Source organism: Octopus bimaculoides, chromosome 8 (genome assembly GCF_046866305.1).
Source record: "Octopus bimaculoides isolate indiv1 chromosome 8, ASM4686630v1, whole genome shotgun sequence".
In the NCBI taxonomy this organism is placed as follows: Eukaryota; Metazoa; Mollusca; class Cephalopoda; order Octopoda; family Octopodidae; genus Octopus; species Octopus bimaculoides.
The window spans coordinates 29,533,969-29,551,531 of record NC_142935.1 but is presented as its reverse complement, the minus strand read 5'-3'; the positions used below and the strand labels follow the sequence as shown (position 1 = coordinate 29,551,531).

Sequence of the window (17,563 nt, the reverse complement as noted above, 5' to 3'; positions counted from 1 at the left end):
TTTATTTATATATATATATATATTTATTTATATATATATATATATTTATTTATATATATATATATATTTATTTATATATATATATATATTTATTTATATATATATATATATTTATTTATATATATATATATATTTATTTATATATATATATATATTTATTTATATATATATTTATGTATATATATATATATATATTTATGTATATATATATATATATATATATTTATGTATATATATATATATATATATTTATGTATATATATATATATATATATATTTATGTATATATATATATATATATATATTTATGTATATATATATATATATATATTTATGTATATATATATATATATATATATTTATGTATATATATATTTATATATATTTATTTATTCCTACATATGTTTCAAAGGATTACAACCTGTGTGATCCATATATATATATATTTATTTATTTATATGTATATATATATATTTATTTATTTATATATATATATATATATATATATATATATATTTATTTATATATATAGGAATTCAGCGGCACTATACAAAAAAGATCGCCACAGTCCAACAGATGAACTACAGGGAGCGACTGAAGGCACTAGGTCTCTACTCCCTGGAGCGCAGGCGGGAGAGATATGTAATAATATACATATGGAAAATACTGGAAGGACTGGTGCCAAACTTTGGCATCAAGTACTACAGGAATGCCCGCATGGGTTGCCACTGCATGGTGCCAAAGGTGCCGTCCACTGCATCAGCCTCGGTTTCAGAGGACCTCAGCTCTTCAATGCCCTGCCAAAACATTTGAGAGACATGCAAGACATGGATGCGGAGGTTTTCAAGACAAAACTTGACGCTTTCCTCTCCACGATACCAGACGAACCAATGGCTCGTAATGAGACGCAGTTTAGGGCAGCGGTGTCAAATTCTCTTATACACCAGATGTGCCATCAAAACTCTTGATTGGACCATATCAGGTGGGGGAGAAGAGCCATGCAAGGAACGTGAAGAAAGCAAAGCATAAAGACAGAAAATCACGGTGGTGCTCCAGCATGACCGCAGCCACTTGGCTGAAACCCATAAATAAAAAAATATATAAACATAAATATATATATATATATATATATTTCTGATAAACAATCCTGCTCGAACAATTAATTTTCTCCTCTTCAGTTTGTCTTACTTAGTAAACATTTTGCACTTACCATATTTTCTGGTGTAAAAGTCAGCACAGTATATAATGATAATAATAATGATATTATTGTGTATAGTGCTGCTCAGGTGCACTACAACTCATCAAAGGTGCATGTATAACACAGAATTATGTACAAAATTCAGGAAAGTGAACAGTATAAGAGTCATGATATATATGTGTGCAATCGTTTGGAGCTGGATATCAGGTGTAGTGTTGGCGAATTTCTGGAAGCATGGAGGTTTTAAAGGATGCAATGTCTATAGCATAAACATCCAAATATCATCATTTTTACAAATCCTACTGCATTTATCATGGAATATTTGGTCTCAAAATTTTGACTTGTAGTCCAGAAAATATGGTAGTATTTTTCAATACAGAACCTTTCCTCTGATTCTATTATTTTGCTTTAAATACACTTTGGTTTATGTTATCATCTGTGAATTTCAATAATTTTCTTTTTATTTTCCAATCTGAAGACCTGTGAGAATGTTCTTGAAGTCATAATGGAGTGCCAGAAAATATCCAGCTGTTTACCCCGCCTCAAGTGGTCAGAACCAGTTCTTAATGTTGTTACTCAGTTGATGGATGCTGCTATTGAATTTATTGGTCAACATTTTACTAGTGTTATAGCTAGTAAGCATTTCATGTCACTAGATCAGGTATGCTCTTCCGGAATTTTATCTTCTTTTCAATCTAAATTCTAACTAAAGATGCTTTCTTCTTCTGCTGTTCAAATTGACACATCAGATTTTTTATGAAACCAATTAACTGTTGCATTTTCACCTATTTCTTTTAGAACTTTAAATTTTAAAGAAACAAAACACTTTTATCCACATGTTGGGACATTAATTTTACTGCTGTTTATGAACAAATATTTGTTTACATCTTTTATAGGACTGTGGCTATGTTGGGGCACCACCTTCAGTTTTAGCCAGGCAAATCTCTCCCAGTACTTATTTCTTAAAGTCTGAGACTTATTCTATCAGTTTCTTTTGGTAAACCACAGAGTTACGGGTATGTAAACAAATCAACCCCAGTTGTCGAGTAGATAGGTTTCTCTCTCTCTCACACACAAAACAAAACAGACTTCAACACAGTTTCTGTCTACTAAATTCACTAAGACTTTGTCATTGAATTCCCATAGCCTGGGGTTATAATAGAAGACACTCGTCCAAGGTGAACTGAAACCATATATGATTGAAATAGTTGAAGGGTGGACAGCTTTGAATATGATATCTAAACACCTTAAAACTGTGTATAACATACAAAGAAATGTATTTATCACTATATTTATCAAGGATTATGGATGGTGTCGGCATCAGATTAAAGAAAAATGAAACTAATATTGCTAATAGTTGATCTCTTTTTGATTGTATTATATTAAAAGAAGTAATTTTAAACAATATCAAGAACATTATAATCTGCTTATTTTCATATTGTTCACTATTTTTGTATTTTATTGTAATCAGATAATGGCATGGAGTATGTCTCTTTTGGATGAAGTATTTACTATGGTTATAAAATCTCTGCCCATGGAGAAAGCTTGTCAGACTTACCTGTCTTTGAGCAGACTTGTTGCTCACGCTGAAGACCCGAACTGTGTTTGGACTGAGGTACGTATAATATTGTGTATGAGTGAGTGTGAAAGAGAAATGGTGGCCATTATATTTTTTACAATGGAACAGAGGCCATGCTGGAGTACTGCTAGAACTTCAGCGTATATCAGCCAGCTAATTTACATTGTATGCAAATACACTCAAACATGTTGCATATAACTTTACATGATTAATACAACAAATATTCAAATGAATGTCTGCAAGTCAGTGATTGTTGTAAAAATGTGCAAAAGATAGGAATAGATCATTTAATTTAAATGAACCCCTGCTAAAAGCACGTAAAGTCTTGGCAGAGGTGTTAAACCTTATGGTGTGTTGGATATACCTAATCCAAAATTTAACAAGAGCACTCAGAAAATGCAAACCTTCGCCAAGGCAACACCAACGTCCTCTCGACAATTAGCCAGAGATGATTTTTGAAATGAAAATATCTGAAATATACTCAAGTGTTCTCACAAACGAGAATATTAAAAATGAACCAGACTGTTCTCAAAAATTAAGTAAAAAAAACAGGAAAAATAATCCAGAATCCTTGTCTGCTACTGGATTGATCCATCCCAAATATCTGTGAAAGTTTCATCTGAATTCATCTAGTGGTTCTTGAGATATCTTTTCCATGGACAAACAAATAAATACAACTGAAAACAATACCTCTGCCTTAGTGGAGGTAATAATACGACTGTAATTATATGAGTATCTATGCCTTTGATTATTGTCATTGAACAAAATTCTTTATTGCATTTCTTCCAATTTTATGCCCTAAGTTCAAATCAGGGTCAATACAATTATCAGTTGAACACAAGGGTCAATATAATTGACTAGCCCCCTCCCCTCAAAACCTCAACTCTTGTGCCTATAGCAGAAAGAATTATTCTTTGTAAATGGCAAGTTGGCAGAATTGATACCATGCTGGACAAAAGTGCTTAGTGGCATTTCTGCTTTTACATTCTTTGTTCAAATGCCAGTGCGGTCAGCTTTGGTTGCCATCCTTTTTGGGGATTGATGTAATAGATCCCCCACCTCTACACCACCACCTCCTCCAAATTGCTGGCCTTGTGCCAAAAATTAAAAACAATTACCATTTCTTGTTAATATAGCTTTTCAGATTCTTTATTTCTCCTCTGTAAGTCACAACCTCCCCACTCCCTCAAATTACACTTAAACTACTTCCTAAAAGGATATCTTCAAGAATGTTTATCTCAGCAACAATTAAGAAGGTTTCTATACAATTAAGAATATATAATAATAATTAACTTGTCACTCGTTGCTAGCTATTAATTTTCCTATAGGTTCAGATTTGCTGTAAACTTTTGGCTCTTAATTATCTAATGCAGTATACTTTGAACTAATTATTATACTAATTGCTACTTAGTTGACTGTTTTTATTTAACATTGCAAATTTTTTTTCTCCTTTTTTTTTTTTTATCTTTTCAGGATTTTATCACATTTATCCAATCATTATTTAAGAAGAGTGAAGATTATTTAAAGCTACATATTCACCAGGTGGCACACTGTAAAGATTGGGATTTGCTCACGGATGACATGCAAAAGAAGATCATGACATGTTAGTAACTTTCCTTTTATTCATTTATTTGTTTCAGTCATTTGACTGAGGCCATGCTGGAGCACCGCTTGTAGTCGAACAAATTGACCCCAGGACTTATTCTTTGTGAGCCTAGTACTTATCCTATCGGTCTCTTTTGCCTAATAAAATAGTAAAAGAAGTGAAATAGAACCAGTGTTTATATTGAGAGACTAAGTTACGGGAACGTAAACACACCATTGGTTGTCAAGCGATGATGGTGGGATCTGTCTACCAAGTCCACTCACAAGGCTTTGGTTGGCCTGAGGCTATAGTAGAAGACACTGGCCGAAGGTGCCGTGCAGTGGGACTGAATCCGGAACCATGTGGTTGGTAAGCAAGCTACTTACCACATAGCCACGCCTTTTTAAAATTTTTCTATTTTTGTAAATTTTCCATATTTTATATTTAAATACTTCCTTTTAATCTATTCAGAACTGTAATACACTTTGAATTTGTCATAATTTCCATATTAGCACCATCTTACTTACTTGTGCATTATCTTGCTTAGCAACAGATATAGAGCATGGAATTTTAGATCTCTATATTAGATAAAGCAATTTCCTGTAGAATTGAACCCAAAACCAGTGGCAGGCTGCCCAATGGTAAGTGGGCCCCTGTACCATTAGAATCCATATATGGGGACCTATGTTAGTATCTAAGGCGGCCCCATCCCCTCAAGTTTGAGAATTTTGTATTCACTTGTGAAAGAATGCATTAATTATTTCAGCCTGGCTGTGTTTGTAGAGAGTTGAAAAGAATACTCTTAACAAAAAAATTAATTAAGTGACAGCATTGTAGTTGCGGGTAGTCTCCTGGCAACCAATATTTTTAGACCTAATCCGCTATGCTTGTGGGAAATAATTTTACTGTACACCAAGCTCCACAAAATACAATGATCAGTGTCTAAGTTACATATTAAAATCTTAATTCTTTAAAATAAGGAACAATTAAAAGAACCTGTAATTTTAAAGCAATATTTACATAAAAAATTATTTTCCTAACATTACTGTATTGTTGCTTTCATACAGCTGCATACTATGTATGTATTGACAACAGTAATCGAGGTAAGATGCCACCTAAACTGACCAGTATGCAGAAGGTAAGATTTTGGTTTTAATTTTTTTCTGAAATATTTGGTGTGTTTCTTTTTTGTATATGGTTTGCAGAATTCATGATGTGAACTCATGTGTTGAAACATTTTGTTGGATCTCGGGAGGTTCATTATGTCAATATAAACACTGGTTCTATTTCACTTCTTTTATTATTTTATTAGTCAGTTTGTTAATCATTTAACTGATTGCTTGATTAATTGTTCAGTCAGTCATTCACTCAGCTAGGTTTAGCAAAGTTATTGAAGAGGACACAAATAGTGATGAAATGACTTTGGCAACCCTAGTTGATTGATTTATCATATAATTAATCAATCAATTGGTTAATTGACCAATAATAATAGAAGTAAAATACATAAACACCCAGTGTGTGCATGCATGCATGCATGCATGTGTGTGTGTGTTTATCATTGACATAATGAATTTCCTGAGATACAACAAAATATATTTTGGTGTTACTATTTCTTTACTAATCTGAAGAGAAGAAGAAATACTCAGAGCCTTTATAGGGCTCTCAGAGATAACTGAGGTTACTAGGATAAACCATTAATAGAAAAAAAAATACTCACAATGTTAAGATTTCTTTTCATGAGATGTCTGCTTGACAAGGTGTGTAACTTGGGGATCAGCAAGTCTCTCAAAGTCAAGCCACCACTTCTCTGCATTGAGAGCTCACAGCTCCAGTACTGCATGCATGTGATTAGAATGAAAAGAAAAAGAGATTCTGCAAGCCAAGCCAACTAGCAGGAGACTTAGTAGCAGAGCAAGAGTGAGATGGTTGGACAACATCCTTGTCTCATTTATGACAGATGCTTCTGTTAGTAGCCTATGGGGGTGGTGCCTGAGGTTCTTTACTCCCACGGCCTTCCCAGGAATTGTGGGTGGAGAAGATGGCTGGATAAATATAATGTCAGTGTTTTCATATAATTGAATGGAACAAATGTTAAGTACAGGTTACAAAGTGTTTTATAGGTCTATAATCATGGAAGATAATTATAGATCTACAACCTGGCAGGAGGCATTGAGATGCCATTGGAATGGAGACAGTGCACATAGAAAGCTAAATTATTAATTCATTGCTCCCCTTTCACAAAAATATTTATTTTGCTGTATTTTCATTGCTCCCCTTTCACAAAAATATTTATTTTGCTGTATTTTTATATGCCAAGTGAGACAGTAACTGTGGCCTATGCCTGTGCAGCATAACTGGCCCATTTAAGAGTATCCTTCAATCATTGGGCAATATGCTGTGCTTGAGAAGACCTGTTTGGCAAGTGAAGTCATTGTTGTGGTCGATGACAGTAACACCGGGTTGGCACCCATGCCAGTGGTACGTAAAAAGCACCATTCTAGCCTGGTCAATGCCAGTGCGTCCTGGCTGGTCCAATGCTGGTGGCATGTAAAAAGCACCATTCAAGCATGATCAATGCCAGTTTGTTGCCAATGCTGCCTGACTGGCTCCCATGCCGGTGGCACATAAAAAGCACCATTCTAGCTTGGTTGCTTCCTACAATGCTCAACAAAAATAACATTAAAAAAACCTTAATGCAATAGGGTTATAAAAGTAAACAATAACTAATATGTATCTATGTAAACAAACATGACATAAATCTGGTAAATGCAACTGAGGCAGTATTAAAGTAAAATAGCTATCATAGTGTATATACTCTGTAGATAGGATAGTTATCATAGTATTTATCCTGAGATAATATCTTTAATTGACATGCTGTGTTAAAAACACAAGATATATCAGGGAAATAAGAAATTGTCCCAGTAATGATCAGTATGAATGCCAGATACATTTCAGCTTTTTTTGTTTTTAAACTTTTTTTTACTCAAAGCACCTTGAGCATGTGGCTGGCTACAAGAACACATCACATTATTTACATTTGACGGATATTTGTCCTCATCTTGTTCGTTGTTAACGTTTCGGCTGATATATACCCTCCAACCTTCATCAGGTGTCTAGGGAAATTTTGAACCTGGGTTCTCATTCCTAAGGTATTTTTCGCTGTTATTATTATTATTATTATTCAGATCATTGCCTGGAATCGAACTCGGAATCAGTGACCTGAATAATAATAATAATAATTCAGTTTTTGTCTTAAATTCATACTTATTCATTTTCTAAGCTTCCTAAATTCATGCTACGTATATATTCTTGTCACCTAGAATTCATTGCTCTTTTAAAAATTACGATTTATGCATTGTTGTCTCTCAAATATTTAAAATCTACAATTAAGAGCCCTATCTACTCGCTGACGGTACCTACCCACCCCTACCCATTTTCCTTTATTCAAAAATTCTTATCGCTCCTTAAAATTATGGCTTTTAAGTGTTGATTTCTCAGCCCAAGAATTACAGCGTGATGTGCTGCTTGACTGGTTCCCCCCCCTCTCTCACTCCTTATATATATATGATGATGATGATGATCTTTTCTCCCGCCATGCCTCTGTCTACCCCTCCATCCTCTCTCTCTCTCTCTCTCTCGTAGTTTTTCCTTAAGGTCTTCAGGTTCTGGCTATATATAAATGAGAAATCCATTCTAAATTATCTCAATCTCTTCTCCGCTGACATACTACGACGAAGTCTCCAAGATGCAGATAAGATAGAGATTTTTATTTATTTACGGCCTCAAACATCTCATACCTTCGCGCTTTAGTCTGCCCTCTATTATTTATCTTGTTTCTCTCCATGAAATTCAATTGAATTCAGTTTTTGTCTTAAATTCATACTTATTCATTTTCTAAGCTTCCTAAATTCATGCTACGTATATATTCTAGTCACCTAGAATTCATTGCTCTTTTAAAAATTACGATTTATGCATTGTTGTCTCTCAAATATTTAAAATCTACAATTAAGAGCCCTATCTACTCGCTGACGGTAACCCGCCCTCCCACCCCCTCCACCGGAAGTGCATTCCTCTGTCATCCTGTCATCCTCGGCTGTCTCCCAGAACCCATCTAGTGGCCTTGGCCATCCTCTCCCCTACCTTTGGGTAGCGCATTAAGTTTGAGAAATGTTTGCAGGTTGTAGGTACTGTTTTGCTTGTGAATTCTTCCAATTGCAAGTTTTCTTTTCAGGTACACGACACTGCTTTTCCCCTTCCCAGGCTACAGGCCCACACCCCCAACACCCATACTGTTAGGATTGGCACTCTCAACGTCGGCACGCTGAAAGGTAGATCTGGTGAAATTGTTGAGATGCTTGAACGGAGACGCGTAGATATGTGCTGCATCCAGGAAGTAAGATGGAGAGGAGGTTCTGCAAGGTTCCTCACAGGCAAAGAACACAGGTACAAGATTTTCTGGGCAGGGAACACTGACGGGGTCGGGGGCGTAGAAATACTTCTAGCGGAGAAATGGGTGGATAAGGTAATCGAGGTCGTTAGAGTAAGTGACAGAGTACTTAAGATCAGACTAGTGCTTCATCATAGATTAGCTACTGTCATCTCAGCCTATGCACCTCAACCGGGGCTACCAGATGGTCTGAAAGACCAATTCTATGACACCCTCTTGCAAACTACCTCGTCGACGAGTGACAGGGACCTTCTCTTTGTGGCTGGAGACTTCAACGGTCATGTCGGACGTCGTGCTGGAGGCTTCCATGGCATACATGGAGGCTATGGCTTCGGTTCCCGCAACGAGGAGGGAACCAGACTGCTGGAGTTCTGTGATGCAACCGATCTTATGGTCTTCAATACCAACTTCAGGAAACCTGCCAGTCACCTAGTCACCTACCGCTCCGGCAGACACTCTAGCCAAATCGACTACATCCTCGCCAGAAATAGAGAAAGAGGGCGGCTTATAAATGCCAAAACCTACCCTGGCGAAGAATGTACCCCACAACATAGATTAGTAGTTAGCGACTTTGGGATCAAGGCAAAATGGGTGCCCAGAATTAGACAGGCTTGGAGGAGAAGGGTGTGGAAGCTTAAAGACCCTGCAAACGGACAGAGACTTAGAGACAAGTTACTTGAAGCATTTAACGAAATAGAAGGGGATATAGCATCATACAATGTGGAAGACAATTGGAGATTTATGCGGGACAACCTGTTGAAAGCCACCGACCAGATTTGTGGGTGGTGTAAGGTCCCCTCCCGACCCAGAGTAACGTGGTGGTGGAACAAGGAGGTAGACAGGGCTATTAGACAAAAGAAACAGGCTTGGAAGGACTGGAAGAACGGTGGTAGCAGGGAATTGTACCAATGTGCCAGAAGGGAGGCTAGGAGACAGGTTTATTTAGCCAGAGGGGAAGCAGATAAGGAAAGATTTGCCAATGTTCTGCGCCGTGAGGACCAAAGACTCGAGGTATTTCGTGTTGCAAGACAGTGTAGGAGAGAGAATAGTGATGTTGTAGGAGAGAAATGTGTTCGCATGGATGATGGTACGCTTGCATTAAATGAGGATGCAAAGAAAGAGGTCTGGAGATGCCACTATGATAGATTGCTTAATAAAGAGAATGAATGGGAGAAAGAGAGCCTGCCGTATGTTGACCCAATAGAGGGACCAGCTATCCGAGTTGATAGTACCAGGGTAGATAAAGCAATTAAGAGTATGAAGACCGGGAAAGCCCCCCGGCCCATCAGGAATCACTGCAGAGATGCTCAAAATATCTGGCAGTGTTGGCTATAGCCTAGTCACCCGTATTACGAACCAGGTGATACACGAAGGAGTCATACCCAATGACTGGTGTAGCAGCATCATAGTCAACTGCTACAAAGGTAAAGGTGACGCTTTAGATACAAATAATTACAGAGGCATCAAGCTGTTAGATCAGGTTATGAAAGTTACAGAGAGGGTCATAGCCCAACTAATTAGGGAGCGAATCAATTTAGATGAGATGCAGTTTGGGTTCGTGCCAGGTAAAAGCACTACTGATGCCTTATTTCTAGTGAGACAGTTGCAGGAGAAATACCTAGCTAAGGATAAACCTCTGTACCTGGCTTTCGTTGACATGGAGAAAGCCTTTGACAGGGTCCCCCGATCCCTTATCTGGTGGTCAATGAGGAAACTTGGGATAGAAGAATGGTTAGTGAGAGCTGTGCGAGCCATGTACAGAGATGCTGCCAGTAAGGTGAGGGTTGGAAATGAGTACAGCAATGAATTCCGGGTAGAGGTAGGGGTCCACCAAGGTTCCGTCCTCAGCCCCCTCTTATTTATCATAGTCCTCCAGGCAATCACAGAGGAGTTCAAGACAGGTTGCCCCTGGGAGCTCCTCTATGCTGATGACCTTGCCCTAATTGCGGAGTCACTATCAGAACTAGAGAAGTTTCAGGTGTGGAAGCAAGGTCTAGAATTGAAGGGCCTTAGAGTCAACCTAGCTAAAACCAAAATCCTAATAAGTAGGAAGGTAGATAAAACACAAACCCCTTCAGGTAGATGGCCCTGCTCAGTATGTAGAAAAGGAGTAGGTAGTAACTCTATAAGATGTACCCGGTGCAAGCTATGGACACATAAGAGGTGCAGCAACATCAAAGGCAGGTTAACTAGCAAGTTAGTTTTTGTTTGTGGCAGATGTTCAGGTGCAATAAAGACTGTAAACAAACAGGAAACAACTTCTATCTCATTCCAGGGTGAAAAACTAGAGTTAGTCGATAGCTTCCGCTATCTGGGCGACCAAGTTAGTAGTGGGGGTGGGTGCGCTGAAAGTGTAGCTGCTAGAATAAGAATAGCCTGGGCAAAGTTTAGAGAGCTCTTACCCCTGCTGGCGACAAAGGGACTCTCACTCAGAGTAAAAGGCAGACTGTATGACGCATGCGTACGAACAGCCATGCTACATGGCAGTGAAACATGGGCTGTAACTGCTGAGGACATACGTAAGCTCGCAAGGAATGAAGCCAGTATGCTCCGTTGGATGTGTAATGTCAATGTGAAAACCCGTCAGAGTGTAAGTATCTTGAGAGAAAAGCTGAACATTAGAAGCATTAGTTGTGGCGTGCAAGAGAGACGATTGCGCTGGTATAGACATGTGGTGAGAATGGATGAGGATAGCTGCGTGAAAAAGTGCAACACCCTAACAGTTGAGGGAGCCCGTGGAAGAGGTAGGCCCAGGAAGACCTGGGCTGAGGTGGTGAGGCAAGACCTTCGAACATTGGGCCTCACCGAGGCGATGACTACTGACCGAGACCTTTGGAAATGTGCTGTGCGTGAGAAGACCCGGCAAGCCACGTAAGATCGTTGCCAGTGCCCCTGGACTGGTTCTTGTGCGGGTGGCACATGAGATGCACCATTTTGAGCGTGGCCGTTGCCAGTACCGCCTGACTGGCTCCTGTAGGATTTTCGAGTGAGATCGTTGCCAGTGCCCCTGGACTGGCTTGTGCGGGTGGCACATAAAAGACACCATTTCGAGCGTGGCCGTTTTCGTGCGGGTGACACGTAAAAGCACCCACTACACTCTCTGAGTGGTTGGCGTTAGGAAGGGCATCCAGCTGTAGAAACTCTGCCAAATTAGACTGGAAACTGGTGTTGCCATCCGGTTTCACCAGTCCTCAGTCAAATCGTCCAACCCATGCTAGCATGGAAAGCGGACGTTAAACGATGATGATGATGATGAATAATAATAACAGTGAAAAATACCTTAGGAATGAGAACCCAGGTTCGAAACTTCCCCAAGACACCTGATGAAGGCTGGAGGGTATATCAGCCGAAACATTGTTAACAACGAACAAGATGAGGACAAATATCCGTCAAATGTAAATAATGTACATAATTCCTCATCTCTTAAATATAGAACTGAAGAACACATCGATTGACAAGTTCCAAAAAGGGCCAAGACGCATCAAGCATTCTTTCTGACTGCTGGTAGAACAAACTTTTGTCTGATATTTATCCTCTAAACAGCATATCCATAAACGATGTTATTTCAGAACAAATACCACAGTATATATATATATATATATATATATATTATGTATACATTAAATATGATACATAGATGGCTGTCCTAAAAAGGACAGAGCTAGTATTATTTTAGGAAGCTTTCAAATAATTCAATATTTTCTTTTTGTTTCCAGAGAAGAACTGGAGCTGAAATGATAAAAATGTTAAAAGAGGATGGAACCTACATGTTGTCTGGGTCAGAAAATGTATCAACTACAAAGGGTTCCCCTAAAAGCCAGAAATCCATCAAAAGTACAGTTACTCAGTCAGGGTCACCAACACAGTCTCGAATTCCTACCCCTCGTGGTTCACCTGCAAAAGGCAGAGAGCCCAGTAAAATTCCTGGACGCAGTGACAGCCACAGAAAAGGAAGGCCTTCAAAAGTGCCAACAAAAATAACCATAGCTCCAACTACAGATCCGGAAGATGAAGTACTTACAGTGTCTATAGTGGATGGGACAGTTACGGAAGACGAGAGTCCTAAATGGCCTATAGCTAACCGGAAGCAAAATATAAATCTACTCAAGAGAAACAATAGTTTTGGTGAACTTGTCACAGAAGAAGCTAAAATGTTACAGCTAAAAATGAGAAGCAATTCCATTGGCCTAATGGAAGAAAAAATCCTGCGAAAAGTTAGGACTTGTTATTCTTATTTCACTTGTCTAACTAGCAATACTTGTATAGACATTATTCCTATTTTTAAAGTTAATTTTCACAAACCAGTAAGTTTTTAAAGGTTTCATGAGATTTAAATTAATATCTTTCTTATGATATGAAACAGCAAAGATGTTGACAAAAGAAGAAAAAAAAAAATTTGCATCATTTACCATATTTTCTGAACTAGCTTTTAATATGAAATATTTCTTAGCGAACAAGATAACACTCTATGCATCTGTTCTAGCATTTCCAGATCTAAACAGCAGCTTTTTTTTTTTTTTTTGTCAATCTGCAGCTTTTTGCATATCTGATATTAATCATGTTAAGTTTCTGATCAGTTGAAGACACTAATTAATGTGTAGTCGAATATACATTCAATACTTGCTAAGACAAATGATTAATTTAACTAAGCTTGCCATTGTCTTACATAAATAATCCACAGTGTCAGCTGTATCAGCTGAGATGTTCAGAACTGCTCATGCATAATAAGCTCCCTTTTATATGGTCATGTAGAAATACTCTTGTGTTGTAAACCAAATATAGTCAGACAGAATCTTTTCTTTAATTCTTATTATTTGTCTTCCAAATATCAACAACTTTTTTATTTTTATTTGTTAATTGTCTAGTTATTCATGAATGGAATCTGTCATCATTTTCATTTCATTTTTCAATTTGATTATCTCTATCTCTCTCTCTATATATAAACATTATTTACAAAACTCCTTCGTAATTAGATATTAATTTGTGTATGTTGTTTTGACAATAGCTGAAATAGATTTTACATTCCTTTAATAGACGTAGAACACTTATCAATGACACTTTCTTAGGTGCTCGCAGTAAATAAGTAAAAATTGCAGGAAATTACTTTGGTGAAAAGATATGAAATAATTATTTTTATATGCCATTATTCTAATTTCCTTGAAATAATTTTCAGTCGTGAATATTTTCTCTGCATCATACAACAACCAGTGTGATGATTTATAAGATCATGTTACTATTCATAACATGTTAAACTGTACCTTTTCTTTAAGATGAATTTGTACTTTATATATATAGTTTAAGAAAAATTAAAGCTATTTAGCTTTCCCTTGAGAAATGAGATCTATCTATGAGTTTAAAAAGTACAGTACCCTAATAGAAGAAAAAACAGAATTGGGCTTGAACCTACTTAAAATAGTATAACTTAACAACTTTCTATGTAAACCCAATCATAAAACAAAGCTCAATGAAGGATACCAAAATTGCAATAAATTTGAAATTAGTCAATATTATTATCTCATAGCTGAAATCTTAGAAAGTTTTAAATTTTCAAGTATATTAGAGAAATTTCAGAAGTTATTTACGTTAGCTATTTTCTATTGTAGTGATTAACTTTTAACTCCATGAGCCAACATCTGGAACTACCACAATAAGATTTTTCTAGATATGTTTCAATTCAAAAACCTTTGTGCCTGAAAACTCGGTGTGATGTATGATATGTATACATGTATATATATATATATATACATAAGTTAATGGAGATTTAAGGAAATTAAACATTATTCCAAGTGCCAGAACCCTTATCTTGCCTCATAATTTCTGATCGAGAGTAGATCACTGCAATATAAACAAGGAAAAGATTGCCTACAAAGTGCAAGTAGAATGAAATGCCTTACCCAAGGGCACATCATAAAATTTATCATTTATTAACTGAAATTTTGGCACAATCTCTAACGAGAAATCACACTCTGTCACATCTATTCTATGAAAATAGTTAACATGTTCTTGAGTTACTCTTTTCAGATGAAGAATGGGTTTTCTGAGAGGTCACTATTGTTGAAAATATATCATGAGATAAACAATTGGAAGAAAATGGTACAAACTAAAAAAAAAATAAAATAAACTAAAAAGATACTGATTTATGTTTGCAGAAATTTGGAAGCTATTGACAATTAACAGCTATAAAGAAAATGTTCCTCTGAGTATCTGCAATTATTTAATTATAATTTTTTTAAAAAGTTCATCTTATGTCAGAAGTTTAGCATTGCAAGACTTCTGTCAGTGCCTTAGAATGTTACAATTTTTGACTAAACACTTAAAAAGGAAAAAAAAAAAAACCCAGTTAGTTCAATTGTACAAATATTTAATTTGTCTACTCTTGTTTAGCATTTGTCTTTTAAAATTCTAAGAAAACTTATTGGAGGCTAAGAAATGTACATAATTTTTCATTTAATGGTCCACTTAAATGTCATATTTCTAAATTTAACTGCTGTCACTGTTGTGGCCATTTTTTTAAAACCCCACCACATTAAAACTGAGTTACTTGTCTGCTACTCTACCAATGCATTTTGCTAAATGCTCTTTTATTTATTTATTCATTTACCAAAATTTTATTCTTAATAGAAATCTTCTTAAGCAGAAACCTACCAGAGTTTTTTTTATTTTCGACATACAAGTTTTGTTATCAGTGTTAATCTTTGTCTATTAAGTTTGTAGATCTGACTTAGTTGATTATAAACAAAGATTCTAAAGATGTTAATTTATTGTGATTTTTAAGAAGGAAAAACGAACCATAGATGTTGTATGAAAAGATGTAACTTATTATGAATGCAAAGGTAGGTGACTTAAAATTTAAGAAGATCTATTTTAACAATATTATAAGAGAATGTCACACGATTTCATTTGTTCCCCCCACCCAGTAATTCTGATTAAAGTTTTGTGCATACAAGAATCTTTTCATCTTTCTTAGTTTTATACAGAATGTTAAATATTGCATGGTGTTAAAAGTTTAGCTGTTACATTGAAGTTACCAAAAATACTAAATTAATGAGCAAATATGTTATTTCCAACCCCTCCTCAGACCCCCATATTTGGCTGTTACATATCTCTACTTAATATTGCGAAACAGAGATAAATTGTTCTCTGGATAGGTTACTAGAATTAAAGTCACTTTCCCTGCGTCACTGAATTACTCCTCATATTTGTAGTACAATTTCTGCTTACAATAGGCAACACCACAACCCTAACACATGAAATGCCAGTGGAGTAAGCTAGAGATAGCTTCCATTATCTAGGCAACCAAGCAGAGGTGGATGGTCTGAGATCATAGCTATGAGAATAAGAATAGGCTGGACAAAGTTCAAAGAGCTCCTACCTCTGCTGGTAACAAAGGGCCTCTCTCTGAATGAAAGACAGATTGTATGATGCTTGTGTGTGAACAGCTATGGGTTGTAACAGCTGAGGACATGTTTAGGCTTGAAAGAAATGAAGTCAGTGTGCATGTACGACAGTGTAAGCATCTTGAGACAAAAGTTGGGCATAAGATGTGGTGTGCAAGAGAGACAAATGTGCTGGTATGGTCATGTGATGGACAAGGACAGCTGTGTAATGAAGTGCTGATCTCTGTGGAGGGAACCTGTGATAGAGATAGACCCAGGAAGTCATGGGACAAGGTAGGGAAGCATGAACTTCAAACTTTGGGCCTCACAGAGGTAATGACTAGTGACCAAGACCTTTGGCAATATGCTGTGCTTAAGACCCATCAAGCCAAATGAAATTGTAGACGTGGCTGATGCTGGTGTCACATAACTGGCACGTAAGAAGGACTTTTCGAGCATTGGCCCTCACAAAAGCAAAGTAATTTATGCTGGTGGCATATGAAAAGCTCCTTTCAATTATTGGGCAATGATCAAGACTTTTGGTATTATGTCATGCTTGATAAGAAAACCCATCAAACCAAGTGAAATTGCAGTTGTGGCAGATACTGGTGTCATGCAAATGGCACCCAAAAGCACTCATTACACTCTCAGAAGTGGTTGGTGTTAGAAAGAGCATCCAGCTGTAGAAACAATGCCAAATCAGACTGGAGTCTTCCAGTCCTGGTCAAACCATCCAACCTATACCTGAATGGACAACGGACATTAAATGATGATGACCATTGTACCTTTATAAATTTCAACAGTTTAAGCTTTGAACATTTAAAATGACTATGATTAAAACACTGATGGAATGATGAATCCTAATCTGAGTAAACAACCCAGCCTAACATTGATGTTGAACTAGTTTTTTGTTTTTCCACACTGGAACTTGTAGATAGGTAAGTTCTAACAGCCACATGGCATCTTTGGATCAATTCAGAGCATTTGCTCAACTACTTCTAGGTCATACTTCTTTTTTTCAAGCAAAGCTGATTGGAATTGATAATGAACAATTATTTTTCTATTATCTTTAAAAATACCACCAAAATTTGCTTGAAACCTATTCTGCATTTATGAACAGAAATTTAAGTATTTTCACTAAAGTAAGTCACATAACTCTGTGTGGATTTATAAAATAACCAAATGGAGAAGCAATTGCTTCAGAAACGTGGCTTTTTTTTTTTTTTTCAAACATACCACTCTGCGACTAGAAATTTAGAACTAAAATAGGAACCCTGCTACTCCAATCAACATCTAACTACTCTCATTCTGTGGGCTTGAATAAAAAATAGTTTTTAATGAAAAGGAATTTACATACTGTAAATAATTTTCATTTGGT

At 36.5% G+C, this 17,563-nt stretch overlaps 1 protein-coding gene across 2 annotated transcripts in view; it reads left to right on the top strand.

Moving 5' to 3' along the window:
- The window catches only part of LOC106871350 (uncharacterized), a 63,793-nt gene extending 48,035 nt beyond the window's left edge, over positions 1-15,758 (top strand). For both annotated transcript variants that reach the window (XM_089356286.1, XM_089356287.1), the window contains 5 exons: positions 1,677-1,859; positions 2,670-2,813; positions 4,251-4,380; positions 5,430-5,500; positions 12,526-15,758. In XM_089356286.1, the coding sequence (XP_089212412.1) occupies positions 1,677-1,859; positions 2,670-2,813; positions 4,251-4,380; positions 5,430-5,500; positions 12,526-13,125 (1,128 nt within the window). In that variant the 3' untranslated portion in view covers positions 13,126-15,758. The remainder of the gene's footprint in view (positions 1-1,676; positions 1,860-2,669; positions 2,814-4,250; positions 4,381-5,429; positions 5,501-12,525) is intronic.
- Positions 15,759-17,563: the final 1,805 nt, after the last annotated feature.